Source organism: Rhea americana, unplaced genomic scaffold, assembly GCF_003343005.1.
Source record: "Rhea americana isolate MKP2758 unplaced genomic scaffold, rheAme1 scaffold_2, whole genome shotgun sequence".
NCBI classification, from domain to species: Eukaryota; Metazoa; Chordata; class Aves; order Rheiformes; family Rheidae; genus Rhea; species Rhea americana.
The window spans coordinates 10,060,074-10,075,490 of record NW_028186149.1 but is presented as its reverse complement, the minus strand read 5'-3'; the positions used below and the strand labels follow the sequence as shown (position 1 = coordinate 10,075,490).

Genomic DNA, 15,417 nt, shown 5'->3' with positions numbered 1-15,417 from the left:
TACTAAAGGGGTCCTAAAAAGACTTTCCACATATTTCTGAGAATGTTTTATATCTTGAAGGCAAGAGGCTAAAGAGTGTTCCCCAATTCTGTAAATCCACTTCCATCAAATAAAACAAAGTGTTTCCAAAACATTTAACTCTTACTACAGGATCTATCACATGCTAGAGCAGCTGAGAGATTACTGGACCACTCAGTAGGGGAGCAAGTACCCCTTCCCACACAGTTTCCAATTAAATACAAACATATATATTTTACATATAAATACACACACACATATATTTACACACACACACACACACACATGCATACACAGCACATACAGAGGATAGGACACAAATTCTTATTGTGCTTCTAAATTGTGAGAATGCTTTTGAAAAATAAATTAATATATGGAACCAGGTTACTTTGCCGCTTTTCTGGCTGGGTCCAGCCAAGCGTGCTGTGCTAGAGGAAGGTGAAGTTGGCACCTGCGGGATCTGAAAGCGACTCAGGCTCTAGTTCAACAAGATACAAGAACAACTCTTGAGTTGCTCTACGGACTTTATCACTGTTCACAAGTTTTAGTACCTTGCTAATCTGGAAAGTGAAACCACATGCGTGCATGTCTAACTAAAACAAAACAAAACTTGGCAGGATCACTTAGAAAATAAAAGACAAAGGGTGAACTGGAGAGCAGACAGAATCCACCACTTCTCTGACAAGAAGGGACAAACCTGTGGATTATAGGAAATCCCTGTGGGTAGTATTCCTCCATAAGAACCAGTAGCATGGACAGAGAAGATCTGAAAAAAGATGACAGTTTCTAGCAGCACTGGGCAGCTACAAAATGCAAACAATGATTTTCAAAGACTTTCTCGACCTCTCAGAGTGTCATACTGTTACCCGCAGTGAAAACACTCCCTCGTGCTGCCAACAGTGCCGTCTCAAGCGAACACCCCGCCGAGGGCGGCTGCGACATCGAAGCAGTCCAAGCACAGGCCTCCCAGCACGGCTCCACGATCCCTAGGACACGTGGAGCCTGCAGTAACTCAGCTGCCTGGGGACCTGCTTTCTGTGCCACCATGTCCAGCCTTTAAAATTGGAGATAACAATCCTTCCCTCTGAATTTTGCTTTCTTATCTATTTAAATAGTTAACTCTTCAGGGCTTCAATACTATGCAGAGATACTGCGCTAATATGGATAACGGATCCCTCTTCTCCATTAACACCATGAGAGTAGGACACAGCACTAATAAGGAACATGCTGTTACTCCCAGACATAAGCAGTAAAATTTTACCAGAGGTGTAGAGACCTTACTCAAGAAAAATTCTGTAAGGGAGGTCTGTTACAACTGATGCATCTTCATGCTCAAAAATGCACTTTCAGCCAATTCATTTGCTACTTAATGGTACCCGGGAAAGAATGCTAGCTGAGTGTAAAGGCCAACTTAACATAAAGCTACCGTGAAATCAATTCCTCCCATGAATGAGTTACTTGAGGTTTGAAGTCTCAATAGGCAGAAAAGACAATACTCAAAAATAAGAAAGAAAAAGCCCATACTGTGTGTGGGGGTGGGTGTTAACTGCTATTTAACTCAGGATTAAATACTCTGCCTGATTTGCATCTTACAGAAAGGTCATCTTAAATAACATCACCCCCAGCATGGTTTGCTTGAGGTGCAAGAACTAAAAGATAAATAGCTATCTAGATATGTATCTCCCGAAATTCCAGTTAAATCCTTCAGTAAATTGAGGGAAAAACAAAACAGAAATCCCTGTTTTTAAGGAACCAAATTTCTCCTTGAAACGTAAGAGTATTCTTCAATGCCTCACTGTGTGTTATAAAAATTAAAAAGTAGGAACTAGACATAGAAAAAAATTTGTAGATCCATCTCCTAAATATATTTTATTAAGAATATATGTTGAAATACCATTTCCAATGCATTTTGCTGGGAAACACTGAGCTTTGCACATCTGCAGTAATATTGGATGGAAAGTAAATGTTCTTTTCTAAGTATCTGAACTCTAAATCCTCTTGTCCATTGTGGGCAGTCCTTTAATGCATTTACAGGCACATAAAGAAATATCTACAGGAGCCCAAAGGGAAAGTATATAAAATAAATTAGCATTTTGAGAAAGCAACTCTCAGAAAAAAAAGGGAATAAGATTCAGAAAAACTTAATAATCTGGTATGATTTTAAGTTTTAAGCATGAACAAACCAACCGATCACAAAAAAATGTGCGATAGACTTACAAAAGCTCACAGTACTTGTACACAGCAGAAGAATCTAAGGGATATTTATATCAAGAGCAAGAGCACTTTGGTGGCAAGTGCAGGAGATACCCCATGGCGTCTCACAACACGAGACCAAATGGAATTAATATGGCAGAATCCAATGGCTCTCGTCACGTGGGCTGTGTTTGGATGTCAGCAAAATTTATGCCGTGTGCTATAAAGCATAGTGTAGTGTGCCATTTTGGGAGCACAAACACTCACTGACACCAAACGGAAAGAGTTCACCGCAGGATTTACATCATCTTTGACCTAACTGTGACAGCCTGGGACAGAACTACTCAGGCTGCTCTCCAGGACTCCAGTTTTTTCGGGTGATGCGTGTATTTATTATCCAAACACACTGTTCCAGATTAGGAAATTATCACCGTAACTATTCCAAGTACTGAAACTAATAAGACCTCACTCTGCATTTTGGTGGAAAAGAGATCCGTGCAAATTAAAAGCAAAAAACAAGCAGAGGAAAGGCCCCAAGGCAGGCAGAGCAAGCGGGTAAACGTTGCCCACACATGTGTCAGACATGCAGATGTTTTTAAATGTCTCCACCCACATCCAGATGGGCACAGCAGGAATATATTACGTGAAAAAATGTGTTGGGAGCTGTGCAGAGACTAGCAAAATATCAGGCAAGTGTGAAAATCCTCCCGACAGTGAAGTTTTGACCTGTCCCCACTTAACACAACAGCCCCAGATACTTGCTTTGGTAACAGAAGCAAGGCAGTAGCAGACTAAAATGGGATCAAATGGTTTGGCTGAGTTAAGCTTCAAGCAACCCCCAAATATCTTATTAATTTCCAACTAAACTTTTCCCTGCTCCACTGCCTTCGGATTGTACTTCCCCCGGAAGCCTCAAAGTTCAGTTATCCAAAGAGCAGTYTTGTTGTCCCACAGCTTTCGTTGTCACTGCTTTACTGAGCTGGATCCTACTTGGTACAGAAAGTGCAAAGAATCAGAGCTGCAGTTGGACAGGGGGACCCCAATGCCCCATAAATTCACCCTCTGCCAAGGAGAGAGGCTGAGCAAGACTGTGAGGCACGCTAGACTTAGTGWCACACCTCTACCTTAGCAAGACTAAGAAAACAGATGAAAGCGAAATCACGCTCGTGTGTGTGATGGTGGGGAAACTGAAGTCTTATAAACCTGCCAACTTTCTGAGACGATAAATGAGCCAAACCAGCAACAGTTGGAAAGGGACTCAGGCATGCCAGTCTCCTCGTTGTAACTCTTCGGTGCTCCCAGGCATAAAAGCAAAGATATTCACATCAGTAGGATGACATGTTTACTTAGATGAATTAACTGTAAAAACACTTGCCAAGTAATCTGCAGGCTGTGCTAAGTGTATGTCAGAACCCAACAGTCTGATCTTACAGCAACTATTGTGGAGAATCACGATTTTTGCTGTCTCTCTCCTAATAGCTGTTGAYTCCACAACCACATTTTTCCAGGAAAGATTAGATGTCAATTTGTTTTCTTTTCATGCTTTAACAGGAGTAGGAACAAAGATCTATATCAGCTTCTGATGAAATCCCCAGGTAGGCCTTTTTTTCTTTTTTTTTAAACAAGAAACCAATCGTTCCATCTGACCACCAAAAAATGTCCACTAAGACTAAAAGGTTATTGAAACAACCCAAGAATTTAAAGGCCATGAAATCAATAACTGTGCTTGGTAACTAAAACTGCAAGTGTTGATGAAAAATGAACAGTTTAGAAAAAACTATTCGTGCAAGATCTGAATGAGCAAATATAAACAAATTTTAAAGAAGGAAATTTCCTCTTGTGCAGAWCTACCTCAGAAATAGCAGTGACTTAGAGGAAACACAGTGAGAGCACCAAATAGCTTACGGGGTTAAATTAAGTTATAAAATTACTAAATCTCATATGTCACAGCACAGAACACATCCTAACCACTTATTTTTTCCAGTAGATCTTATCTCACACTGAAAAATATCTTTGTGAAATTAGATGAAATAATGAAAAAAAGAAACAGTGAAGGAGATGGAGAAAAGAAATCCATTCTCATTAATAGTGCAACAGAGCTCCAGTGTCTGCTTCTGGAATGATTACCCTCTTGCACCACTACTCAAATTACTCTAAAAACTGATTAAATTTCCAAGTATTTGATGTCAGATATACATACAGGAATACTGCAGAATACTAAAAAGAAGCATTTAAGGCAGTCCTTCTGAATATACATTTCAATAGTTCTTCACAAAACTGGATTCATCCTAGACCAAGTGAATTTTACTGATTCTACGAATCTCGTGTTATGTACTGCAAGTTGCTCGATGTTGGACATTAGTGTGGGAGGCACTGGAAACCCCAYAGCGTTTCCCACAGAGAAACTCCCCTCTGTGCAGGAGTCTCACAGGCCTTTGAAAAACCAAGAGCTCCATTAGATGCAGCATGACACTTCAGTGCTACAATAGATGCAAACAGCAAAGGCTGCTGCAGACTTACTAACTGCAAAGACCTTTGCTATCCTCCAGGATAAAAGCTTGTGTCAGAAGAGGCACTGCTAAGAATCATGCAAAAGAAATGTGTTATTTGGCAAGTGGTTCCTGAGTTTATAGAGCTACATCCTATTTTAAATGCAACGGGTTGTGAACACTGTTGGGTCCCACTGTGAAGTACTACGGMCAAAAGCTGCTTCTTCAAGGGGACTTCTGTAAGGAATTCTTCGTTTCAGAGGCAGCAGATGCATTGTGCATTGGCACAAGTGGCACTGGAAGTGCAGTACGCAGAAGCTACATAAAACCCACAGTAAGATCCAGGGCACATACTAGTGTTGCTGTAATCCATGCACCAGTCTTCTGCCAAATGTATCAATACATATAAGAAAACTATTTTGCTCACTGGGCCATATCCTRCATTTTTTGAGTCACACAGATTTTAGGCATTTAGCAGAGCAACAACTTGCAAAAAAGAAAACTAATTGCAATAACAYATCTATTATGTATAAAATTGTTCTGTACATAAAACTTAAGAGCACAATATTTCTTTGCTAATGAGACATGGGCAAAGCTGGCAAGACTCAAATATTCTACCTCTCTTTTTATACCAGCTAAAATCAATAATATAACTCCAATAATAAATATATCTAGAAAGGTAGATTCCCAGTAAAAAGACACTAACAATTACATCCACGCTTGCATTCCATCACAATATATACTTTATATATATATATATAAAAATATATATAAAAAAGATAAATATAGATAAAAGATAAAAGGTATATATATTTTTATATATATATAATGTACTGATATGATATTACACATATTACTGTGTAATAATGCTTACCACCCTGAGTGACTGGGGTTCAGAACAACCTGTTCCAAGGAAACTGGGAGTGGTTCAAATAGTAATTATGCTGTTTAAGCCATTAATATCACCTGCAGGGGCCTCTTATAACCAGGCATGCAGAGCACATTTGTACATGTATCATGCCTGCATGAGCACAAGTCCCATACCTGCTTCCAATTGCCAGAAGCCTTTCAGCCTAGGCAGGAAAAGTGATGATACAGAGACTAAGTAGATGTGGAGAGAAGTCTCGGTAGGACTGGGTGGAACTAGACATGTTGCCCTTCTAAAGGCATATCAGATGGCTACAGTTAAACCTGGAAAACTTGATGATAAAGAGACAAGAGTACCAAAGAAGTATGACCCTCCCTCATGCATTTCTGTTCTCCAGTTGTGCTGTCAAATACTWTGCAGCACAGAATATTGAGATGTTTTGCTGGTCCACATAAAAAGAATAGCTCGAACTGTCTCTATCTTGAGGTCATCAGGAGGCTATGCCTCCTAAGTTAGGTCTGCCCATAGAGGTGCAACACCTCCCAGGAATGTGCTAAATCTGGAGATGAAAACAAGACAAGGAAGARGCTTCAGCAGGTTCAATGTGCAGTATTATCCATTTGCCAAACAAGTTCATTCTGGTACTCTGAGCTTCTGACCCAATTTAAGATTTACATCAGTATCTAGCTTGTTTAAGTGGCTTGATCCTGAAAGCCTTAAATTACCTCTTTCATCAGAGGACATCACAGAGGTGGAGATATTAGCTAAGAGTTTGGCAGCCAAGAGCACCTTGTTCATTATTTTAAATGTTTTTGTCAGAAACAAAAAAAAAATCTGTACTATATTTATATTTAAAAAATTAAATCTATGAATTATGAATGGATCTTAGGAATCTTCAGATTTTAAGATTCAGATCTTTGGAATTTACCTTCTTGAAAAAACTTTACTACTGTTGCATATTCACTGCATAGTCCAAGAACTTCTTAATGGAATGAAGAGGCAACAGTAATGCATACAAATACAATTATACACACRCAACTGCCATTCCATTCTGGATCATGAAATATCAAATTTTCTCCTTAACAGACCTCATGAGATACAAGAATCAGAGAAAGAGTAGAGTGACACTGAAGAGTATGTAATTCCATCATTCCCTGGCACCTCTCTGGCAGACATACTAGAAATTAGAAAGCTATAACTAGTTTCAGTAATTTTTTACATGACTAAATATTTCAGTACAGATAAGAGAGTGCTGAATGTCACTGACCTACAAAATATCAACGGCCAAGACAGTCAGGAATTTCCGTGTACGAGAGAGAGACAAAGGTATCTACAATCAGTCTAGCAGTACTTGCARATACTTTCAAAACAAACTGACACAAAGATTAAAAAATAACAAGAAAAAAAGCACTTCATCTGCAAAATGTCTCACAGCACAGTTCACATTTAGATTCACAGTAGGGACATACCTGGCATATTCCACTGATGCACATATCCAAGGATTCAATGTTACATCGAGTACCATCCAGCACTTTTGGGGCGAGCTCCACAATCAAGTTCTTTCCCAGAGCTTGACACTTAAGGGCACATGGTGCAGTAGGATCATTATATACAGGGATCCACTCATAAAAATGTCCCTGGTATTTGACGTCATTGTAGGCAGAACACTGTTGTGCTCGAAAGTCACCAACATCTGAAGGGCAGTCCTAAAAACAAACCAAAATGAAGTTTTTTTTTTTTTTTTTTTTTTTTGAAGCACTACACACTTGTAGTTAAGTTATCTGATGAATTACACAAAATCTGTTTAGGTAGGCTTCATTCAAGAACTGATCTGCTATATTTATATGCTACAAATATTCCATACTGTAAAGCTCTATTGTGAATATTAAAACAACTTATGCTGTCTAATCCACTGCTTGCAGTGTAGGCTACAGATCATATTCCAGTAATAACAGTATAATTAATACAGGACCATAATTAATAACACTACTTTTTTCAACACTTTACATAGCACATTCAGTTTTAGAGTCTGGCTCTGTAACAAGAATTAGTTTCTAAAGGAATCTATGTCTTTTGAATGACTATAATGAGAACTCTGACATTTAATATCTCTTTTCAATAGCTTTACCAACTTAAGGATTGCAGAGCACTCAGCACTTACTCTTCAATTCATATGTCACAAGTAATGAAAGACATATTTTAGCTACCTATAAATAAAGAAATAAAAATGTGTCTAATGAGTTGTTCAGTATCACTTGGAAAGGGGGCAAAATCATTAGGAGAGGATAGCAGAACTTTCAGTCCTTAGTTCTTGAGTCTAATTACAAGACATCTTCACCTCATGGGAAACACTAAARCTTGAAATAAAATATACAAATAAGAAACTACTGATTATAAAACTCAAGCTCGATTAAGACAGTTCAGTACTTTCTCCCACACAAAGCACAGAATATACAACAGAAATACTAAATATGAGAAATAACTTATTAATTAACCTTGAAATAAAATATTTTAAAACATTTTTTCTACATAAAACATTGAATGCAGGCAATGATGTTAATATTAAACTACAGTGACAGGAATGGAGATGAACACTGATTTATTGGAAAATAACTTTGGTAAAGTACTGTCAAAGGAATTAGTGTGTCAAACAATCTCTCACTAAAGATTTCATTTAAAAGTATGTCCAGCGTCAAACAGTCCGTACGCTAGACTGAAAGGATATTCTTCCAAGAATTCCAACTGCACACGCAAGCCAGATGTAAGGCTGATTTTAACAGGGTTTTGTTTTCATTGGATATAATGACTGCACGATTGTGATGTGTCAACTGAACTCATGGAACTTATTACTAAGTATTAGATACTGATACTTAACTCCTCAACAACGCTTCAGCCTTATCAGGGAACTTTCCTTCCCCCAAAGCCACCAATGAAATTGCAAGTGCATTACRCAATCCTGTAGATTTAAACCCAGATGAGGAAGGTAGGAATTGCACCCTGACACCCTCAGCAACGCGGTCCTGACATCATTTTGYTCTTACGAATGGGTCTGCACAAGTTGGTACTGCATTAGCTTAGTATTTTCTTAGATTTTTTTCCACCACAGGAAGCAGTAATCTAGAAAAATCCGTAGCCCACATAAAATAATTTTTAAAATCAGTAATCTCTCTACTGAGCGACACCTGGGGTTTTGCAGGGTGAACTAAGCAAGTCACTGAGCATTCCTGGCAGTACTTTTAAACTCTGCCCAGTGCTAACGCCTTACCGTGAAAACAGCTCAAAATGATGCCAATACTTTTTGTATTGTTTCTAAATGGGGACAATTCTGTTTTCAGCCAGATTCTTGTTAAAAATATACAACAATGGAATAAGGCGAAGAGAAATTAGAGTTACTGTAATTCTTTGAGTTTTACCTCTGCAAAATCCCACAACTGAGAGCTTCTGAAAAACGTCAAGCAAATACTGTGTTAGAAACCTCTCCCCTTTACTGCAGTGTCACTCCAGAGAAATTCACCAAATTTGCACTGGTGTAAATGAGAACAGAATTTGGCTCCACCTTATGTGCCACCTCTCATTTTCCACGGAAGCAAATCTAAAAAGCAGAGAGGACTTCAGAGTCCATATGGATACCATATGGTTCCTTTCCACCGTGGCAAATAGAGGAGTAGCTAAGGATAAAAATAATAAGTGGAAGCTAGATTCAAGTAAAGTTAGAAGCAATATTTTGGAATAAAGCAGTGTTATTCAACCTTGCACAGCAAGATTTTCATCGCAAAGAATTAGAGAGCTATCTGCAGAACAGCCCGAGCGACGGCCCGAGGCTGGGTTTCGGCAGTCTGCCGTTACAAGTCGTCATCGCTAGGCRTTGATGCAATGCCAGGACACAAACACCACAACATCAGGATGTCAGGCCATGGTTACTGCATGTTTATCACTGATCCGCCACAATGCAGCTCCCTCTTTCCACTCATCTCCTGACTGCTTGAGAGCAAGTGAATCCTCATCTCCCTATTCTCTTTAGGCCTCTTCGCGGAGCGCAAAGCGACCGCGGCAGCTCTCGGTTCCCATGCCAGCTCCACCTGCTTTCTGTTTGAGCTGTGTTCAAAAGCAGGAGCATAAAAAGAGCATCACAAGGGGATATCAGAGGGCTGAAATTATTATCAATTGCATTATCAGAATTTGGAGAGCAACCAAGTTCAGAGCCCTGTTTTCTTGGGAACAGTTCATATATCTTAAAAAGAAAGGAGTTTATAATCTAAACGGACGGACAAGGAGGCATAGAAAAGAATGTAATCAGGACTACAAGAGGGCTTGAAAATTTCCTATTAATTCCATTTCATTAGGTCGGAAAAGTGAGAGGGAGTTTAATCAACAAAAAACAGAAGAGAAGAGGCAAGATGTGGCTAGAAGCAGGCAAGTGTGAAGCCAGTACGGGCTCTGCCACACTGTCACCCGGAACCATATAGGGGGCACAAGCCTCATTCTCTTTGTTTTCTTAGTGTTAACCTATTTCAGGCACTATTCCCTCATTTCCCCTGTCTCCCCAAATTTCCATGTTTTTGCTTGGTTGTTAAATAATTTTGCTACCARTTTCAGGTTTTTTCAGATTTCCTAATTTCAGCAAGAGCCTTCCCTTGCAGTCAAGCCACTGAACCATAGCCAGGCCACTCAGGGGTTCATGCACGACATAAAGAGCTGAAGACACAGGCATGATGCCTAATACATGAACGTGTTGGCAATATAATCCATCCAGATCTTGCTTGTAATGGACTGAAGTCTATCTACAGACTTCAGACTATAGACATGTCATGACTTATGAACATATTATTAGACCTGAAAAAAATGCTTCAGATATGACTGCCATGCAGGTTTTTATATAACATATATATATACACACACACACAATATATATGTGTGTATATATATGTATATACACACACACGTCTATATTTTTCTATTCTTTTTGTGACAGATTATTAAAAACTCCTGCATTTGAGGGCTGGCTTCCTACAAAATGTATCATTTTAGCTTTGGCAGTGAGTATTCTCAGCCTTTGAAAACAAAGCTAACTCAGGAAATCTGTATCTTTGTAAGCAACATTCATGAACAAAATATGAAGGTTGCTTCAGACCCTGTGATTTCTGCCAACAATTACTCTGCTGAAAAGAGCACAAAAGAGAAGGCAAGAAATTTCCCAGTAAAAATGATGACACCAAAGAAAGTCTAGTCCTTTGTCTAGTTTTATTCTTTGAATCTCATTTTGTTGAAACCTAGCCAAACCCRATGAAGTCATTGTTTTGTTTTCTTTCTGAAATTAGCTTCAGGTTCTATGTTTTTCCTATCCACTTTTCAGGCCACTTAGTAAAATCAAGTTACCTGAGCTAGAAACCTGTGAGCTTGACATAAGAGATATAACTTGCATGAGCATTATAATCAGAAAAATAAATGAACAGATTAGACTGCAACTCAAATAATGTGCAATATTATAAGACTGGAAGAGACTTAGCTCAGCCAAGATTTGCTGAATGGGATAAATGAACTCGCTCCTAAGTGGATGCTAGGACAATAATTTGATGAGTATTTAGAACAAGTGTGAGAATTATCTGCATATAATAAAAGTTTATAATGGAGTTAACGTGGACAAATCTGTTACAATGCCGTGTTTCTTCCGACCATAGGAGAGTCACTCTGGCAAATGTGTAAGTGACTTTTTGGCACATAAGAATGTGAAATTTATGGGGAAATGGCCCAAATAACTTGTTCTATGAATAGGACCCTAAAGGATTATCTTAAACACTTCCATATAGTGCACATCATAGCATTAGAATGTAATAGTATATACAAAAATGGAAATATAAAATAGGGGGTTTAAGAGAGACTGAAAATCTCGTTGAACAGCATGTAATGAACAGTTTATATAGTTTATTTCTCTAAAATGTCTATAAGGAAAGCTGAAGGCACACATGCAGTTACAAGAAATCAAGTATCTGGCATCCCAACTATGATAAAAAGATAGGCAAGCTAAATAAATGCCTCAATAACCTCAGCAATTATTTTGTTGCTAAGACCTTGAATTAATTTTTGATTGAAATATCACTACTATTATTCTGGAACTATGCTTGAGTTCAATGAACTTACTACTATTCTATTACAAATCCAGATGAAACCAGATGAAACCAATTTTCTGGTAAAATGATTCTTGTTCTTTTCATTAGAATGACATACATATTAAGTTGTGCTTCATTTGTACTGCCCAATATAGATGTTAGTGGTTTAATGTATCGTGTAGCAAAATTACATTTGCAGACAATTTTACACGGTGTATATAGAGTGAGTGTCTCATGTGGTTAACAATAATACCTCCTAACATGGAAAGGAGCTGGTATAAAATTTTAATTTTTAAACTAAAATTTTACTCTTAAAGTGAGAAACGTTAATTACAAATAATGCTTTGGGGAAACATATCATCTGAAAGAAAACCGGGCTAGTAGTCCTAGGTCTGCATTAGGTGCACACTCCCATTTCAAGGCTATATCAGGTCTAATATCGTGTTTGAATTCAGCGAAGTCAAACTCAGATATCAGTGGAAATTTCATTAAATTTATTCTTCTCTGGAGTTCTCCACTGTCTCGTCCATAACCTAGAAAAAGCTGTTCCTGCAAGATTTGGGCTGTATCTAAAGTGAAATGGGAACCTGATCCCTATCAGACATGTTGTCCCAAAAGCAAAACTGAAAACAGCTTCCTGTCTGGAAATTAGCATTTGAATCATCATAAATTCAAACAGATTCACATACGAGATGCTTATCGCTTTAAAATTAGCCCCAAAATTAAAGAACAGGCCCCAGTAACTTCAAGAGAAAAACTCCCTTGGAGTTCAGGAAGGATACAGCAATAACCTTAATTCCCTCTGCACTTGCACATACATGAGTGCCTTCATTCTCACCGTAGATTTTGACTGCATAATCCTTGAAAAGATCAGTGCCTGCAACTGCTCTTACATATACTAAAAGCATGTAGACCTCTGCTGATAGTAGAAAATATGGACAAACTGATCTCCTCTCCTCTTTTTTCCGTATGCTGTGTAGTTTTCCATTCCTTTTGCTGGAGGAGCAAGGCACACTAAGTTGACTTGTTCATACTATTGCATAGGAAGCTATAGTGCATGGGATCATGCACTATATTACCTTATACAGTGCATATAGTTTATCTAGATAAGGAACATAGCAAGCAGTTTATATGCTGGCAGTTTGTTTATTGCTTGCATATCAGCTGGCCGCAATTCAGTTTATCACACAGCTTTAAAAGATTATGATAGTTCTTTGCATGTGACACTTATATTTATGAGCTAAGGATACTGCAGAGTAAACTGCTAGGCCTTAACTTTTGAAAGAGCAAGTGGTCAGGTTTGCCTCCAGAATGCGATTTTTACATGCACTGGGCCTGATTCATTAATCACTTCCACTTGTTTCTGCCAGCAGAAACTTAGGCTGTGGGCTGCTGTGGTGGAAAATCCATCCAGCCCGAAGGAGTGGAGTGTTAGAGCACTTCAAGGTGCTAGCAAGACTTGTTCTTGAGGAGGGCAGAAGCCAGCTGGCACAGCAGAAACTGTAGGTGTGGCAAACTAAAGCATGGGCACRGCCAGTTGTCCCAGGAGATGCAGTGATTCAGCTTATTTACTGGGCAACTTCCAGTGTCAGGCTTCCTAAGGAGAACATGTCATACTTCACAGCTGCCTGCGGCTGGCAGCAATCATACGGTTGGCAGTGAAGCGAGTCTCACCTGCTCTTGCCTGGGTATATTCCACTCAAGGAAGAGCCAGCCTCACCTTTTAAGGGGTATTTGTGTGAAAATGGTTGCCCTTCTCCCAGAGGCAGGGCAGTCACATGCACTATAGTAACAAACAAATAGGATTTTTTTTTGCTTTAATTACTTGTCTATCTTCCCTCTTTTCTGTGATTATATGAAAATTACATTGTACTGTAAGGTAACCCTCACTAGGAGGTGACTGCTTATCATAAACCAATCCATTCTGAGATAAAGTGCATGTACACAGTCTACAATTCAGTGATACCCAAGTCCTGCATGAGCCGCACACCGTGAATACACCGCAACATCCGAGGTGCAAGAAGGCAGCTGTTTAGACAGCATAGAGCATCACTACAAATCAGTTGAGTACAAGTCACGAAGTATGCTGTACGTGATTGGTTTTAATAAAACGTGTCTGTAAAAAGCGACACAATTTGATTTCATCATAGTAACAGCAACTGCATACCCAAATCTCCAATTTTATATTTAGTCACTGAAACTGTCCATGCTAGTGTACACAGACACACATACTATTGCATACAGAAATATAAAGATTGGAGTTAGAGAGACGGAATACAAGTAGAAATTATCCCATTTAACATTTGAAAGGGACACAGTTATTTAACCTCTCTGTTCATGTCCTTAATGATCGATCACAAATGATCAGGAGCTGAGTTTAATTCTTCATCTGAAAGACTGCACCTCCAGGAAAAGCGCTTGCTAGTTTAAGGTAAGAACAGATTTGCTAATCATCCAAAATGTGTACCTTTCCTAAAAAATGATATTAAGCATTCTGAATAACAATTGGCACTGTGATTTCAAAAGCTAAGTCCTTTTGGGAAGCCTAAATTCAAGATCTGGTGGTGTCATGCAGAGGGAAGTCTTTAAAAATTGGAATAATGATGGAAAGAAAATTATCCACCATAAGATTTTAAACAAGAAGCAGCATTTCTTAAACTTTAACACATTGTCTGAATAAGTAAAAGAAGCTGTAAAATGGGATTACAGGCCAGACTCACATTACTACTGCAGGTTTTGTATCGAATATTCCGACCTTCGCAGTTCCTGAAAAACAAAGTAAAAATAGTTACATCGTGTAATAGCTGCATAATAGCAAAACACAACCCTGCCTGTTTTACAGCCAGTTATTCTCTTGAAAATTAGATTTTTATTAGTACTGCCCTACCATAATTTGGACTCAAATACAAGGTTTAAATACAAGGGGGATCTGGGGACTCAACAGGTTACACTGCCGTCTCTCTTTGAAAAAGAAAGTGTGGCTTTTTCTATAAGCCTAAAGTGCTGTGAACCTTATGAAAAACACATTTATTTGTGAAAAGTTTTCACAATGGATCCTCAAGTCTAATCTGTGCTGACTTCAGCAAATTTATTTCTAATCCATGGGATGTAATTCAGAGTAGAAGTAGATCAGATAATCCAAGCAATCCTCTGATCAAGCATAAGGGCTAATGAGCATTCATTTTACCTTCCCCTATTTTATTTAAGAAAGAAAAAGACAACCTCAAATCCCCCAAATCAATGCAATATTTTTGCAGATCAGCACATCATTTTACTGACTCAAAGCCACATGAGCAGAATTAATAATTTTAAATAAAATAATTTGCATGCATTCCTACAGTGCCCAACACTTGTGAATCCTGAAATCCAGGTAATTCAATTCCTTAGCAGAGTCTTTTGTTAGTAGTTGAAATAATAGGCATATAATAAAGTTATGTATTGTGCTCCCATAGACACATAGGAACGTATGGGTTTTGCACCTTTCTAAGGACAGATTGCTAAACTTCTGCTGAATAACTCACTGGCACTTTGTACAGGATAAGATATTCTTCCTGAGAGTGKCAAAGTTCTTTAAAGAACTGGAAATATACTTTAAAGGACTTGATAGGAAACCATAATTAGTGATGTTTCTAAAATCAGGAACAGTGTTTTTAGAATAGCCACCTCATACTGAAAAAAGACCTGCCTTCCATGGAACAAAAATGAATGATAGCTGCTAATCTACAGTTCTTGGACTTAAAAA

General features: G+C 38.4%; 1 protein-coding gene across 3 annotated transcripts in view; it reads right to left on the bottom strand.

Moving 5' to 3' along the window:
- Nucleotides 1-15,417, bottom strand: part of ADAMTSL3 (ADAMTS like 3) — a 191,514-nt gene that overhangs the window by 91,229 nt on the left and 84,868 nt on the right. For 2 of the 3 annotated variants that reach the window (XM_085303476.1, XM_085303475.1), the window contains exons 5-6: nucleotides 14,396-14,441; nucleotides 7,038-7,274 (exon numbers count right to left, since the gene is read on the bottom strand). In XM_085303476.1, the coding sequence (XP_085159602.1) occupies nucleotides 7,038-7,274; nucleotides 14,396-14,441 (283 nt within the window). Of the gene's footprint in view, nucleotides 1-7,037; nucleotides 7,275-14,395; nucleotides 14,442-15,417 lie in introns of those variants that run through there. The other variant, XM_085303477.1, reaches the window with a different exon arrangement.